The sequence below is a fragment of the Melanerpes formicivorus genome, unplaced genomic scaffold (genome assembly GCF_026170545.1).
Source record: "Melanerpes formicivorus ecotype bairdi unplaced genomic scaffold, bMelFor1.0.p_v2 SCAF_76, whole genome shotgun sequence".
Lineage (NCBI taxonomy): Eukaryota > Metazoa > Chordata > Aves > Piciformes > Picidae > Melanerpes > Melanerpes formicivorus.
In genome coordinates this window covers 895699-912047 of record NW_027142428.1, presented here as the reverse complement: position 1 = coordinate 912047, position 16349 = coordinate 895699, and the positions used below count along the sequence as shown (strand labels likewise).

General features: G+C 57.3%; 2 protein-coding genes across 2 annotated transcripts; both read left to right on the top strand.

The window, feature by feature from the left end:
* The first annotated feature begins 97 nt into the window (after positions 1-97).
* On the top strand, positions 98-4686 carry LOC137454089 (mucin-2-like). The gene is made up of 4 exons (XM_068163968.1): positions 98-161; positions 649-816; positions 1455-4477; positions 4663-4686. Exons 1-4 carry the CDS (start codon positions 98-100, stop codon positions 4684-4686), a joined length of 3279 nt encoding a protein of 1092 aa, XP_068020069.1.
* A 748-nt stretch (positions 4687-5434) lies between these two features.
* On the top strand, positions 5435-16072 carry MUC4 (mucin 4, cell surface associated). The gene is made up of 27 exons (XM_068163941.1): positions 5435-5729; positions 6048-6187; positions 6411-6575; positions 6657-6812; positions 6968-7098; positions 7320-7408; positions 7708-7884; positions 7986-8129; positions 8241-8360; positions 8572-8774; positions 9405-9483; positions 9729-9902; positions 10095-10196; positions 10379-10615; positions 10927-11061; positions 11148-11326; positions 11453-11612; positions 11700-11798; positions 12401-12583; positions 12679-12752; positions 13064-13128; positions 13418-13617; positions 13835-14003; positions 14087-14260; positions 15055-15092; positions 15178-15275; positions 15478-16072. The coding sequence occupies exons 1-27, from the start codon at positions 5567-5569 to the stop codon at positions 15532-15534; spliced, it is 3711 nt and encodes a 1236-aa protein (XP_068020042.1). The 5' UTR covers positions 5435-5566; the 3' UTR covers positions 15535-16072.
* Positions 16073-16349: the final 277 nt, after the last annotated feature.

The window sequence follows — 16349 nt, the reverse complement described above, 5'->3', positions numbered from 1 at the left end:
CACCCTGGGGAGTGCTCACTGGTGCAAGGTGCAGCCACCCTGTTGCGTTGCTCCCCTGGGAGAGCTGCAACCGTGTCCCTGCCACCAAAGACACACCATGGAGTGCTTGAGCCAGTGGCCGCTCTGGAGCTGGATGCTGTGGGGACTCTGGGTGCTGCCTGGTAAGTACCAGGGTCACCAACACCACTGCTGGGCTGACTGGGCAGCAGATACTATCTGGGTGATGGGCTGAGAACAACTCTCTGGGTGCTCAAATATGCCAGGTTCCAGCCCGAGTGGCTGGCTGGGGTTTGCCCTGCTGGTGCCACAATGTTGGCATGGTCCCCTGGCAGGGGAAGGGGATATTTTGTGGGTCAGATTGCCCATTGATAAGATGCCTGTCTTGTTCTTGGTATTGATCTGGCTGTGGGTGGCGGGGTGGGAACCTGACCCAGGGGCTGGGGGCACCTTCCTCACACAGGAGGGAGAAGGGGTGAGGGTGATGGGCACACTGGGGTGATTTTTTTTTCTTGTACCCTCACCTACCTGCCCTGCCACCCTCACCTACCTGCCCTGCCACCCTCACCTACCTGCCCTGCCACCCTCACCTACCTGCCCTGCCACCACCAGCGCAAGCTACAGAGATGGGGGAACCGCTCCTTGCCCTAGTACCAGCCCCAGCAGAGCTGGACAGCATATCCCCCACAGCTGGCAGCACCAATGATAACCCTCTGGACCTGGGCATGTGCCAGGCCTTCCTCACCACTGTGACCACCCAGCAGGAGCCTCCCTCTCCCACCGGCAGGACCACCACCTCCAAGGGCATCCATGGTTCAGGTAAGGCTGGCGGGCAGCTGGCCATGTGCAGGTTCCTGCCTGCTGGGGCCACTGCAGGGTTGATCCAGCTGGGGCCACCTTGTCTCGCTCAACAGGCAGCCTGGTGTCTCAGGTGATGGCAAGAGAGCTGGTCCCAGCCAGAATCGATGGTGAAGAGGGGGGGCCTCCCAGCACAGCAGGTCTCCCTGGGGATCCGGCAACTGGAGGCAGCCCCTGGGCAGGGGCTGGGAACTCCTCTCCAGGCAGTGCTGACCAACCAGCCAACATTCCTCTGGCTCCTACCACCACATGGCATGGACAGCTTCCATCCCTTATGCCAGTGGGGCTCGGGATGGGTCTTGCCACAGAAGGTGGTGCTGCTAGAGCAGCAACATTGTCCTTGGTGCCAGGTGTCCCCACTTCAGTGGGAACAAGCAGACCACCATCAGACAGCAACATTACTCCTAAGCAGGCTGTGGAAGTGTCTAAAGTGGCTATGAACAGCATCCCTGGAGAGCCAGTTATGGGAATAACCATCCCTGTGCAAGAGAACACTTCAGCTGAGCCACCCATGGGTGCTGTCAGCCCCCTGAGAGGTGCCCCCCCATCACCAGGAGGTTTGTCTCCACCAATGGCTCATGTCTTGCCTGCTCAACCAGTGCCAGGGACAAAAGCATCTTCCTCAGTCACCGGCAAACTGGCTGATGCCAATGGGTTGGTGCAGCAAAGCAATGCTATGCCTGCAGAAAGGACTCTAGGGACAACATGGACCACAGTACCATCACTTCTTCAGGACAAGCGCAGCATAGGAACCTCACTCCCCAGCATCAGCAAGAGCTCTGCTGAGCCACGTGAAACTGCTGTGCTCCTGTCCCAGGAGGTCATATCAGATCTGGACAAAACCACCTCACCTCTATCCATAGAAGCCAGCATCTCTCAGGACATAGTCAACCCTGCAAAGCTGGCAACAGCCTCAGCCAGCCCCACTGCTGATGTCCCCAAGGATGTTCCCTACACAGTCATGGAGGGAGCCAGGGTGCCAGCACCACTGTCTGCAGACCCCTCAAAGGCATCCTTGGCTAAGGTCGCCTTTTCTTCTGCCACCCTTGGCATCAGAGAGGCCACAGAGCCAGGGGCACGTCCCTTATCCAATGGCAGCTACAATGCCTCTCAAAACCCCCCTGTGCCCCCTGCTCAGTCTCCGCCAGCCCTTTCACTCCAGCTCCCCACTGCTGCTGTGCCGGGTACAGGAGAGATGCTTCCTGCTAGCCACACCAGTGCCTCTGGCACTTCTGGAGATGTGCTGTACGGAGCCAGCACTGTCACCCACTCCCAGGCTGCTGCACTCACCCCAGGCACATCACCTATGGCAATGGATGTCACCACTGCAGAGCATGACTGCACCACATCATCCCCAGCTCTGGGAAGCTCCAATGCTGAGCTGATGTCTGTCAGAAGTGAGCCCAGCACCAGAGCCACAGCAGGCGCTACTTCCCTGGAGACCGAGGCCACCCCTGTGGAACTCATCACAAGATGGTCCTCTCGTGCTGCTTCTGACAGTTCTGGTGGTTCCTCTGCAGGGCCCTTTGTGCACTCCATGGGGTCTCTGCTCCTCCAGACCACCTCAGAAGGCCCTGGAGCCACCACAGCAGACACAGCTGCAGGCAAATCCTCTCCAGGCAGACCCAGTGTGGCTACATCCTTGTCCTTCACAGGGACTGGTGAAGCAAAGCCAGATGGAGCCCCTCAAGCTACTGCTGCACCAACACCTCCTGGTGTGTATGGCATCACAACTCAGCCAGCTGCCCATCCATCCTCCCGAGTTAGCAGTGGCCCAGATAGTGAAGTAGGAATGGGAACAGCATCTCTTGCCAGCAGCACCACCACCAGAATACTGTGGGACACCAGAGCTGCCCCAGTGGTGCCTGATGCATCTCCCAGCCACAGTCAGCCTGGTCCTACTGCAGGCTCAGCACCTTTTGGAACTGGTGTTACCCCTGGACCTCTACCAGCCCCACTGCTCCAGGCTGCACCACAATATGAGGCAGCTTCTGGAGCAGAAACGCAGTCACCCAGCTCTGCACCAGCCAGAATCTCTGTGGCATCGCAAGCAGATGTCCCTCCTCTCCTGGAAGGCAGTGTCCCTGCAGGGATGGCTCCGAGCATGTCCTCATTCAGCATTCCCTACGAGACAGCAGTGGGGATGTCCCTACTGTCCCTGGCCACTCCACCACCAACGGATGCTCCAAGTGACCCTCTCCTCGATGGCAGCACCACAGGGCAAGTAGTGGTGACAGCGTTGGAGGTGGATATGGAGGAGAATCCAGGTACCAGTGCAGCAAGGCCAGGTCCCAACCATGTAATTGGCAGCACCAGGCCATCACCAGAGCCATCTCCCCAAGGGACCAGTGCTTCTGAAACCAGGCCCCCGGCCGATTTGCCTCTCCTGGCTCCCAGGAACAGCCGCTCAGCCCCGCTAGCAATGGCTGGCACCAGCCCAGTGCTGACCACGGCCAGCCCCTTCCCCAGTACCACCACTGGGAGAGACCAGCCAGAGACGTCCCAGGAAGCACCACAGCCAGAGACGTCCCAGGAAGCAGGAGGTGGCAGCACCACACAGGAAGCACTGGGCTCAGCTCCAGTTGTGAATGTAAGGGTGGGTGCTGTGACAGGTACCCCCCACAGTGATGACTCCACCATGGGGACAGTCTCACCACTGTCACCCCCTACCACAGCAAGTTTTGTGGCTCAGCCATCTGCTGCTGCATGGGACCACAGCTATCCCACTGCTGACTCCACCGTGGGCACAGACAAAGGCATGGGCTTGGACATGGGCACAGCCTCCCTCACCATGGGGAACAGGGCTGCAGAACTGCCCCTGGGGTTGCCCGCATCCATGGCTGCGAGGGCTGAGCCAGACACTGGTGATGCCATCCCATCAACACACTCTGCCCTGGGCAGCAAAATTCCTACAGCAGCAGCTGTCATGGGCATGGCCTCACCCACAGCTGTGGAGCCAATTATTGCACTTTCTCCTGGCCGCATTCACAGCACTGCAGATCCAGATGTCACTGTGTCCCCTCCTGTCCCTGGGAACACCTACCCAGTGGTGAAAGCACTCTCGGTCACCCTCAGAACCACCATCACTCATCCAGCGGTGGGAGCAGATGATGCCAGTCTCAGTTGGGTTACAACACCCCTCTCTGTGTTTCCCAGCAGTGCCTCCTCTCCACCCAGCCCCCATGTCACTCTGAGGCCACCCCCTGAGGCCACCTACACCCTGGACTCAACAGCTCTCAGCCCAGTCACTGCAGATGAGCCCATAGCTGAGGCCACCTCGCTGGCGGTTGGTCACACAAGCACATGGAAGACTACAGCTGCATCCCAGTCAGATGCCAGAGGTGCCACCACATGGGAGGACACCACCCCCTCTGAGCATAGCGCCGAGGGCGCAGCACCCTCAGCCAGCACTGGTAGCACCCACGTGCCCATCTCCAACCCTGCTGGCACAAGCACAGCCACCACACCATCCGCCAGCGTGTTCCCCAGCACTGCTATCCCACCAGTCACATCAGCCAGCGTGAAGACCTCCATGGTCACCGGTGCCATCACAGCCATGCCATCTGCCATGGTGAAGGCCACCATCATCAGCAGTGTCCCATCCCTCGCTGTGACACAGAAGGCAGGTGGAGGCAGGCAACCTGTCCCATCCCCAGCAGCACAGACCACCTCAGTGGACACAGCAGCTGAGTCCTGGGGGATCCTTGGTCCCAGCCCTGCCACCATACTGCCTGGTTCACCCCTCCCCAGCCTGTACAGCCCAGCAGAGAAGCCTGCAACAGCCTCCTCATCCCTGCTTGGTGTTAGTGCAGCCAGGCAGCCAGCAGCTAGACAGACCTACACTGAGCTGCCAGCAGGCACCGCTCCTACAACCATCAGCAGCCGTGCCATGAGACAGGCAGCAAGCACGTCAGCTCCCAGCTTCTGGATGTGGACAGGGTCACCTGCCCGGGCAGAGAGACCAGCCAGCACTGCAGGCAGCACCGCAGCTGGCACTGCAGGGAGCACCATGGCTGGCACTGCAGGGAGCACCATGGCTATCACTGCAGGCAGCACCGCAGCCGGCACTGTGGCTGGCACTGCAGGGAGCACCATGGCTATCACTGCAGGCAGCACCGCAGGCAGCACTATGGCTGGCACTGCAGGCAGCACCGCAGCCAGCACTGTGGCTGGCACTGCAGGGAGCACCGCAGCCAGCACTGTGGCTGGCACTGCAGGGAGCACCATGGCTATCACTGCAGGCAGCACCGCAGCCAGCACCATGGCTGTCACCACAGCCAGCACTGCAGGAACCACCACAGGCAGCACCACAGCCAGCACCAGAGCCAGCACTGCAGGAAGCACCATGGCTGTCACCACAGCCAGCACTGCAGCCATCACTATGGCTGCCACTACAGCCAGCACTGCAGGAAGCACCATGGCTGTCACCACAGGCAGCACTGCAGCCATCACTATGGCTGCCACTACAGCCAGCACTGCAGGAAGCACCATGGCTGTCACCACAGGCAGCACCAGAGCCAGCACTGCAGGAAGCACCATGGCTGTCACCACAGCCAGCACTGCAGCCATCACTATGGCTGCCACTACAGGCAGCACCACAGCTTCCACTGCAGGCAGCACCACAGCTTCCACTGCAGGCAACATTGCAGCTGCTGCACCCACAGCCCCAACTAGTCCAGCTAAGGAGGTGGAAGATCTGGCCACAGGCACCATGACACCAAGGAAACTACCAATGAATGCCAGCCCTGCCACCACCCTGACTCCTACTTTTGAGACACAAAGAGGACAGGCCACAGCACCAAGCACATCTGCCTACACCACTGCTGGCCACAGAAATCCTGTCCCTGAGCCCCCACCCACTCGTGGGCTTCTCAGTAAGTAGATTTTCTTGTTTCCAAAGCAAAGAGCAGCCAGAGAACCCAGCACTGTGTTGGCTGAGGGTATGGCCCAGCTCAGGCTGCCTCATCTGCACTGCATGTTGGGTTACCACGTTCATGGGGAAAGGTGAAATAGGACACCTGAGAGCATCCTATCTGAAGTTAAAAAGTGGGTTAAAAATGGGGTTACAAACCATCAGAGCACCAGCCCGGCACCCTGGCAGCATGCAGGTGGGTTTGTGCCGGTCACAGGGGCAGGACAGAGCAGATGTGAAGAGTTTTTCATCTTTCCAATTTATCTTCCGCTTCTGTCAGTGCCGGCAGCCTCGCTCTACCCCTTCGGCACAGAGGAAGGAGACCAGGAGTGTGTCCAGAGGATGGTGGATTTTAACTGCCCCCTGCTCAAGCCGGAGATTGGGTTCCCCTTCGGGAAGTCGCTGCGGGACATTCTTTATGTGAGTTGCCCCCTCGCTGAGCACTGAGGGATGTGCAGCTTCTTTGGTAAGGAAAAACCCAACACAGAAACGGAGCAGAGACCAAATCTAATCTGAATATTGGTTTGTGGTCGTTGGTTTTTCTTTTCACTTTGAAATGGCTGCTTTGTGCTCATCCACAGAGGCTAAACAACACCCCAGGAGCTGCCTAGGATATCAGCAAACAATGAGCCATTTTGATTAGTTCACAGATAACGGACAGATCGTTTTCCCACCCACGGAGAACTACGTTCCCTCCAACCCCAACCCACCCCCCCAGGGCTTCAGTGGCCGAGAGGCTTTGCCGATGGTGGCTGCTTTTTGGGATGACGCAGATTTCTCCCAAGGGGTTGGCACCACCTGGTACCAGGTCAGGACCACCAAAGATGTTCTCCTGGGGGAGCCCAGTTCCCAGCTCACCTGTTTAACCCTCTCTCTTGCCAACTGGCAGGAATACTCCACCCTCAGCTCTACCCAAGACCCCTTTGTCCATGATGTGGAAGGACAGATTGAAAAATACCTGAAAACCCCCTACGAAGCAAAATGGACCTTGAAAGTGACTTGGGAAAAGGCTCCAGCATACCCATCCCGGTGGGATGACACTCAGGTGAGCAGTGGAGGACTCCGGCTGGGGTAGGCCTGAGCTGCAGTTCTTCCGTGGCTTCATGTCAGCATTTTGGGTCTCTCTGCCTCAGTCTGTGCTGCAGGGAGAGCACGGGAAGCTCTGTGAGGGTGCTAAGGGGGCACCTTGTGTTTCTCCAGACAAATACCTACCAGGCAATCCTCACCACTGATGGGAGCCATTCCTTCGCCCTGTTGCTCTACCAGGACGGTGGGATGCAGTGGGACTACACCAAGCTGGCTGCGGGCAACGTGCTGATTGGCTTCTCCAGGTGCTGGGCACATGTGTGGCTGCTTTTTGGGACAGCAGGGATTTCTCTCAGCACCATGTTGGGACTGGCAGAGACATTATCCTCAGGAGATGCCAGCTCACATTCCTGGAGCAGCCCTGTCCCATTTCTTCTGCAAACCACAGGAATTTCCCCCAAGCTGCTGTATGGGGAGCAGAGGAGGGTTGTGCTGGGAGGGTGACCTCCAATCTCTCTCCACACAGCGGTGATGGCTATGCCCAAAACAACGAGCTGATTCACAGGCCACCAGCTGACAAGTACCGGCCTGACCAGCACAGCAGTGCTGGCATTGGTAAGGCACCGGGCTATAGCTCCTGGGGAGGTGTGGATAGAGGGGCCCTTGTGCTCTGTGTCTGGAGCATGTCTCCTGCACATGTCCTGGGCAGTGAAGCCACTGGGCAAAGGCTGGCCACTGAGAGCAGAGCACGGGTGTGCCACGTTCTGCCCTGGTTTGACACGGCCACGCTGGCTCTAGAGGGAGCCTGGAGACCTCGTGTGGGGTCAGTGGCCGGGGACGGCTGTCCCAGGGGATGCTCCTCAGCACAAGGTGAGCCCTTTGCCGAGCTGTGCTGTTCTCCTGTCGTCCCCCAGGGCTGCGCGGGCTGTGGATATATCGGCTAGACCGGCGCTCCCGAGTGAACTACCGGCTGCGGTGCCTGGCATGGCTGGACACAGAGCCAGAGGCAGGCACCTGGAACGGCCAGCTGCCACCGTGCCCCTGCTCCCAGCCCCAGGCAGAGCTGGACCCCCGCTACCGCCGAAGCAGAGGTGCCAAGCCTGATCCCCCAGGGCCACTCATAGAATGAGGGGGTGGCAGGGTTCCCCTTGTGCTCTGAGGGCAGCTGTGACCTCCCTGCTCCCCATTTCAGGCCTGAAAGACACCTCCGTGAGAATGCTACGTACCACGTCCCCCAGCCCTGCTGGAGCCGGGGTGCGATGTCTGTACCAGGATGGGAGCTTGCTCGAAGGCTGGCAGGAGAGAGCATGGACCCTCCCCATCCACCCCACCACCGGTAAGTGAGTACCAGTGCTGCCTCACTAAGCACTCATTAAGCTGCCTCGCTGGCACTAAGCGATCTTGCAGGCACCGTGACACCCCCAGCATCTGGCTGTTTGCTCTGCAGACAGGGAACTGGAGGCCTTCAGCTGGTGCTGCCAACGTGTGAGCAAGCCTCTGTTCTGCACCAGGTTTGCTGAGAAGAGACCAAGGGTTGGCTGCGAGGGATATGTGCCACCCGCTTCCAGTGAGTCCCCAGGGCTGCACCTCCTCTGTGCCAGGGTATTGAATAGGTGGCACAACCATGCATGAACCCCATGCATCAATCATACTTTGCAGCATCCTGGTGGGGGCTGCTGAGCCCAGCATAGCACCAGGGGCTGCTCTCCTCTGTGCAGTGACACCAGCATTTCCTTTTCTTCCTCCTGCCAAAATGGCTCTGTCTTCTTTGGACCCAGCTGGTGCCTTTGGGGATCCCCACATCGTGACCCTGGATGGACTCACCTACACTTTCAACGGTCTTGGGGACTTTGTCCTGCTGCTGGCCAGTGATGCCCAGAGCAGCTTTGTGCTGCATGGGCGCACAGCCCAAACTGGCATGGCTCAGGCCACCAACTTTGTGGCCTTTGCTGCCCAGTACATCTCCTCCACCACCTCCACAGTGAGTAGGAGTAAAACCTGGGCTTCAGTCTGAGCTTCTAATGTGAGAGATCACTATGGTAGGTTGAGCATCACCTACAAAAGCAACAAGGAGCACCCTTTTTCCTCTTCCTGCCACCTCCCACAACCCTAGCATAGTGCCAATAGCAGTGGGTTGGGCTAACACTAACAAGACACAGCTCTAACATCTATTGTAAGGACCTAGGGCTCTTGCAGGAACACAGTCTGCTCCATCCTCTTCATTGCACACTCTTCACCCTAACCACCAGCCTCCTCCAGACACACTAGCACATGTAGATCTGATCCCCACACCTGTTTCAGCATGAGGAGGGAGTCAGATCCTGGAGCTCTGACTAGCACAGCTTTCCACATTGCCATGGTCTGCTGAGCAGCAGAGCTTCTGCATGCCACATGCCAGCAGTGATGGGGGGACAGCTTGTTGTTCTCTTCTGTATAACTGTCAAAACTGCTTTATTGCTTGGGTGAAGGCCACACCAACGTGATCCTTGAGGCTGGACCTATCTGCTGGGGCTGGAGGAGGATGTGGTTTAGCTCCAGTGTCCCCAGAACAGGGGGACAGCAGGAAGGAATGAGCAGAGGGGCTGACTGCAACATCCACCATGATTTGCAGGTTGAGTGGACCTTGGGGAGCCAGGATGACATCCAAGTCTTCCTGAACAACAAAACCATCCAGTTTTCCTATTCCCAAGGTGAGCAGGACATGCTGCTAAGTGTTAAACATATTTTGGAACATGAGGGGTATCCCCACCCCACAGGGATCAGTCCTACCTAGCAGGAGTACAACATTCTGAGCTCCCTCAAATGTCTCCCACCTGCACCCTGTCTCTGATTCGATGGAGGTGGATGAGGAATGCTCTCCTCCCCAAATTCAGGGGCATCATTTTACACCCCAGCCTTTCATCAGCTCTCCCACTATGTTCTCCTTCTTTTGCAGATATGGATGCTGAGGTGTACTATAGCCCTGGCATCCTGCTGGTCAACTCCTCCTCCTCCTCCATGGCTGTCTTTGATGGGGCCATTGCTGTCTCCATCTCGGCAAACTTTGGGATCCTCAGCGTGGTCTGCAGCCTGCCCAGTCAGTACCGCAACAGCACCAAGGGCCTCCTAGGTGAGAACTTCTGGCACTGCTGCAGAGCCAGGGCACAAAGTCCCCTTCTCACCCTAAAGCAGGCTGGAAAATGCTGAGGGAACAAGCTTATGAGGGCAGGGACCCCTTGATCCGAACTAACCACCAGCTGGCTCCAGAGAGGAAGTCAACCCCAGCATGGGGAACTCCAGTCCTCTGGTATTTTTCCACCAGGTGTGTGGGACCATGACCCCACAGACGACTTTCAGATGCCAAATGGTACGAGCATCCCTGTGAACAGCAGTGAGGAGGAGATCTACAGCTATGGGATGACCTGTAAGTCCAGGCTCAGGATTCACCTTGACAATCCATCTGCTCCTGCACTTTCTGGCCACACTTTGGATGGAGATATTTAGACACTTGATTGAAAGAAGTGATGCCAGGGAAGTCCTTTGGTCTCCTCACTGCTCCATGGAGCAAGAAACTCAAGGGTGTATGCATGGTGTGTTCTCTTGCAGGGGCTGTGGGAGAGCACAGCCTGTTTACTCAGCCTCTGGACTCTCTGGCAATGAACTTCACGCCCATCTTCTTGTCTCGGCTGCGGCAGGAGAATGAAAGCCAATACCAGCTGGCAGCCTCGCAGTGCCGTGGCAACAAGGAATGCATCTATGATTCACTGAGCACAGGGGATGTGGCCCTGGGACTGGCCACCCAGAGACTTACAGCTGACTTCCAGCAGAAGAAGACAACACTTAGTAAGTGGAGCTGATGCTCAACTCTGACAGAGTGTGGCTTGGTTAACTGGGCAGTGCCCTGCTCTCTCTCAGGGCTTTCTTGCTCCATGTGAGGCAGGAGGGAACTCATCAGGGTCTCTGTGTTGCATTGCCCAGCTAGCTGGTCTCCAAGCCTAGGAGGTGCCACCATGCTGTGCAACATGGCCTGGTTGGTGGGCAGTCATGGCAATGCTTGCCTGGGGTCCCAGCCTCACTAGGAGGGACTCAGAGTCAGGGGATGCCAAGGCCACATAGCAAACAACAAGCTGTGTGCTGGGCTGCTCTTTCCTCAGATGCCTTCCCACCCATCATCACTGGTGATGCATCAATCACAGCCTTCAGGACAGAAAGGGTCAGGAGGCAATACCATGCCACAGGGGTGGGTGCACACTTTGTCCCCCACCTCTCATCAGACCTCAACATATCAGGTAAGGAAGCAGATATGGGGCAGCTGGGATGGGCTGAGCTCCTTTCCTCTGCCACGTCCTTTAACTCCCACCTCTCCCCTTGGCAGAGAGTGGCATCCTGACGTGGGAGCCCCATGGGACAGCCCCACTCACCATCAGGCTGGAGGCTGTTGGGTCCAACAACCTCTCTGCCCTCCTCCAGCTCCGCTTCACCCTTTGCAGCTGCAGCAGGAGCCAGGAGTGTGACTACAGCAACACTGTCACCCTTGGGCAGTCCTCCCTGCAGGTAGTGTGCTGGGAAGCTTCTCCAGTGCCACACAGTGCCTGTCCCCATGCCTACTGCTCTAGCTGTCCTCTCTGTCCACTTGCCTTCCCCAAGTCCCCTAAACCAGTGTCATCATCCCCTTTCTAGCTGGCAGCCTGCAGGTGTGAGGATGGCTACTCAGGTCCCTTCTGCCAGGACCCTCTGGACCCCTGCACCCAGGGATGCTTCCCTGGCGTGAGCTGCAGTTCGTATGCTGGCTGTGGCCCCTGCCCGCCTGGCCTGACTGGTGACGGGCGGCACTGCTCAGGTGATGAGGGCTCCCAGGGAACCCAGGGCACCCATGGGACCCTGGCTGAGATATTTCTCCTGGTGCCATGCTGCATTGCCTTGGCAGATATCGATGAGTGCGCACAGGGGACATCATGCCCAGGGAATGCCACCTGCACCAACACGGTGGGCAGCTACACCTGCACCTGCCCAGCTGACCAGGAGGGTGAGTATGGGCACCCTGCAGACACGGCCCTTGTCCCCATCACCCCCCGGACCTCAATAGAAGAGGGCTCCTGTGGGACTCAAACTAGGTGGAGAGAATAGGAGAAGGAGCTGGCTGAGCTCTGCACCCAAACCCTTGCTGTCCTTAAGAGAAGAGACCAGACCCCAGCTGCCACTCATGCTCCCAGGCTGCAGATCTCACTAATCTGCTGGGAAGGGAAACTTCCTGTGTGACTTTTTTTTTTTCCTTTGAGAAATAAAACAATCTCCTCCCAAAGTTCAAAGGCACATGCAGAGGCTGAGGGAGACTAAAATCAAACCCTGTTGTCAGATGGCTGGGGTGGGGTTGGGGTGATGAGTTTTGCTCCTGCTCTAATACAGCAGTCTGGGATTTCACAAGGGCAAAAGGCTCCAGACAGGATAAGGGAAGGCAGAACTTTGCCATGAGGATCTGAACTTACATAAGTCATAATGTACAAAAAAAAATCAACACCAAAAACTTGGAAGAAAGGCCTTATAGTGAGGCTGAGGATGGAGCAGTGTGCTGGGGCTCTGCTCCTGCAGCCAAGCTCATCCACCTGACCTGGGTTCCTTTTCCCACAGGCAAAGGACCAGGCTGTGGCTCAGCCTGTGGCTCCCACTCCTGCCCTGATGGCTACTGTGGCAATGGGGGACGCTGCCTCCTGCACCCCGTCACCTGCACCCCTGCCTGCGTCTGCCCTCCGGCTTTCACCGACCAGCGCTGCCTGGTGGCAGGGGGAGATTTTCGGCCGCTGCCCAGCTCAGGTGGGTGCTTGTGCCCAGTGTGGGGGAATCCCAGCCTTGCTTGCCCTGGTTGTGGGATGCCAGAGGCACTGCTATGGAATTCCCCTGCCCTGCAGATCTCCCACTGAGAAGCATCCAGCTGCAGGTCAGGACTCTGCAAAATGCCACAGCTGAGGAAGTCGACAGCACTGTATGTACTGCTAGAGGGGATGGGCTCAGGGAGAGGTGCACACGAGGCAGCACGGCAGCTTAGGGTGCCCTTGTGTCCATGCCCCCCCTTCCCATGGGATCCCCAGGCATCCAGCAGATCTACATGGCCGGAGGGAGGCAGTGCCAGCTGTGTGATGCTGGATGTGGCTGTATCCCAGGTCCCCAGTACATGAACAAAAGGCCAGAGCAACCCTTGGGGCTTGGCCATGGTGCCTTTGTTTCTCTTCAACCTCTCCCTGTGCTGGTACTGTCTTGCTCTCCCCTAACACTCTACTACTCTCCCCATCACAGGTCTCAGCCATCCTGGACTCCCTGGCAGTAAAAGCTTTCCAGAACAACACCAATGTCACCAAGACGTGAGTCAGCTGTGGAACAGCCCCATGCCTAGCCCAGGGAGCTGGCAGGGCAGGGCTGAGTATGGTGCCACAGGGCTTGGGAAGCAAAGGGTATTTTCCCCACCCCAGAGGCTGTTTCTCCAGCTGTGGTGCTGATAAACCCTTGGAGACATAAGCTCCATGACATCTTCTCTCTCCTGCTTCATTTCTTCTTTACCACTTCCTAAATGAGGAAACTGAGTCACACTGAGACTCAGTCACAAGGTGATGCAGCAGTGGCTCTGTCAGCAGCCCTGTCTTTTCTCCACAGGACAGAGAGGGACAGCTTCACTTTCATGGTGGTGTCTGAGTTCGCCTATGACAGCCGTGGCACTGTCATCCAGTTCCTGAACGAGGAGCTGCCAGTGGCTATCACCAGAGCCTTCAATGGGCAGCGGAGGCAGAGGGAGGCAGGTGCACGCCTCCTGTTCCAGCACCTGTACCTAGACAACATCACCGACCTAGTGAAGCGTGAGTTGCTCCCAGTGCAGAGCTGGGAAGCCCAGGAAGAGCACCCTGCTGTCCCCATTGTCCCCATCATCTTATTCACCCTAAAGTTTGGGTAAAACTATGGGAGAGGTGGGTGTGCAGCAGCCCCTACTCCAGTCATGGATCCAGCTCAGGAGCCCTGGGAAAGCATCAAGGGATGCTGCTGGCATGGGGCCACACCTGTGTCTTCCCTCCCCAGTGACAGTGACTGAGCTGAGACGCTATTTCCACTGTGACCTGTATGGTTACAAGGGCTACCAGCTCCACTACGTGAGGACTGTTGGCTTCATCTGCATCTCTCCTTGCAAGACAGGCTACTGCCAGCATGGTGGCCGGTGCCAGCACCTGCCTGAGGGGCCCATGTGCAGGTAACAATGGCACTGGGGCTGGACGAGGCCATCCCGTATGGCTGCTTCTCCCCACATCACCACTCCTCCCTCTCCTTCTGCAGCTGCCTGCCCTTCTCCGTCTTCTCCCCGACTGGCAGACGATGTGAGAGGCTGGCCATCAGCCTCGGTGCCTTCCTTGGCATCTTGCTGGGAGCCCTGGCTCTGCTCTGCCTCCTGCTCGCCATCGCCTGCCTGGCCTTGCGCCTCTGCCGCCGGCACCGCTGTCAGTACTGGAGGTGAGCCACGGGCCAGACCCCGCAGGAAGTTGGGTGTCAGGAAGGAAAACTGTGGTGGGAAATCCATCTCCGGAAGATCCACCACTAATAAGACTCAACTGTTGCAGGCAGGAGGAGTCTGCCCTGGGGAAGGGGCTGAGCTGAGTGGTATTTAGCATCTCGCAACTCTGTTCTGTCATCTGCTGTTCCATGGGTGCGATAACCTCAGTGTGTCAAACATGACCTTCCCCTTTCCCCCCGTGTCAGGAAATATTTGCATTTCTTCCTCATCTCACCCAGTGCTTGGTTACAGACAGGCTGCCTATTTGATTTTAATTTGAATACTGCACAAATTGTTTCCACTGCAATTCATGTTAGTTTGGAGCAAGAAAGAGGTGACTGCAGGATTGGACTTTGCTCTCCTGCAGAGCAGGGAGTTAGCAGGTGGCTGACTAGGTGCAAGGCTGGACTAGGAGTACCAGTATTTCCTTCCCTCTTCCCCAGCCTTTAGTCCCAGTGTGGCATCCATGCTTGGAGGAAGCTTAGTGCCCCAAGCACCCCAGGACTGCTCAGAGCTGTCTTGTCTGTGCTGATGGCTCTCTGACAGCACTAGAGCCAGGGCTTTCTGGGTGTTCATTGGCACTTGTGGCAAGGCAAGAAATTGTGTGTGCACGGCTGGGCTTTCCACTCCTCAGCCCTTTCTCACTCACACAGCCACTGCTCCCCTCTGCCATCCAACCTGGATGCCAGGACCTGGCAGCAGCTCTCCCAGCACCCTGTAACATGTCATTCCCTCTCTACTCCCTCCTTCCCAGGGCCAAGGAGACCTTCTGGAGGACACGTCCCTTCTCCTGTGAGTACATCCCTGCAATTCCCCCCAAACCCACTTCTGCTTCACCCCAGACATCTTCAAGTTCTGCTCATCTTCCCCCTTCCAGCTCTGACAATGGCAGGAGAGCAAGAAGAGCCTATCCACTCCTACTTCCCAGAGAGGCACTGGGAACCACGGCTGCAGGCCATCGACCCCTCAGTCCAGGTCTGCCTGAGGATTGTTGCCCACATGGGGGTGTTGGAGTGGGGAGCTGTGGGCTGGGGACTGATGTGCTGGGGCTGTGCCTCAAAAATGCAGCAGGGATGCTATGGATGGCACTGGAGTCTGTGCAGCTGTCTGGGCTTGTAGCAAAGGGCAGAGTCCCTGCAGCCCCCACATTACAGCATGTCCTGTCCCTCCTTTACAGATAAGGGTCCAGAGACCCCACATCAGATCTACAAGCTGGCCCCACCAGCAGCCCTAGCCTGATATTGGTCATGCTCCAGCACCTCTGAGCTCATGGAAGAGCAGCTGCTGCTGCCTGCCCCACTGCCCACTTTCAGGGTCTTCAGCAATGGTGCCTACATGGAGGCAGGGAGTGGTAGCTGCCTTTAGGGGTCTGGTCTTTATGGGAGGGCTTTTTTTGATTGAAAAAGTGGGGGCTTGTGTTGAACAGCCAAAGCAAGAGGAATTCACCTTCCCCTGAGAACGTGCAGCATCACCTGGGATAGTCCTTGAGCATGCTTGCACCAGGGTATGCCCTAGAGCAATGGCAGAGGACCCTGCAGAGCTGCTGGTAGCAGACCCAGGGGGGGCAATGCAGCTATTATAATCTGTTAGGAACAAAATAGAATAAACTAAAAACTATGGCATGCTGCTGAGAAAGGTGTCTGTACTCCATGGTCCTCATGCACAGCCCTGCTTCCCTGTCACCAAATTCTCCAAGCCCCTGCTTTCTGCTGGTCCTATCTCCAGGGCCAAAGAAAAGATGGATGTAGGTTCTTTTTGTTGCTTGATCTCCTCATTCCCCCCCCCCCCCCAAAGCTACACGTGCTCTCCCCAGGCACCACGTGCAGTAGCTCAGATTACATCAGCCAGGTCTGTACTCCCCACAACCATCCCACCACCCTTTGCTGATGCTGAGGGAAGAAGATGTGCGAGGAGGATGTGTCAGACCTCAACTCCAGCCTCACTGCCCCAGAGCCTGGCTCAGCTGCAGCCTAGATACTCACATGCCCAGCACCAGCTTGGAGGACAGAAGCATCCTGCAATGCCAGTGTCCAGCACCTCCCGGCCTGG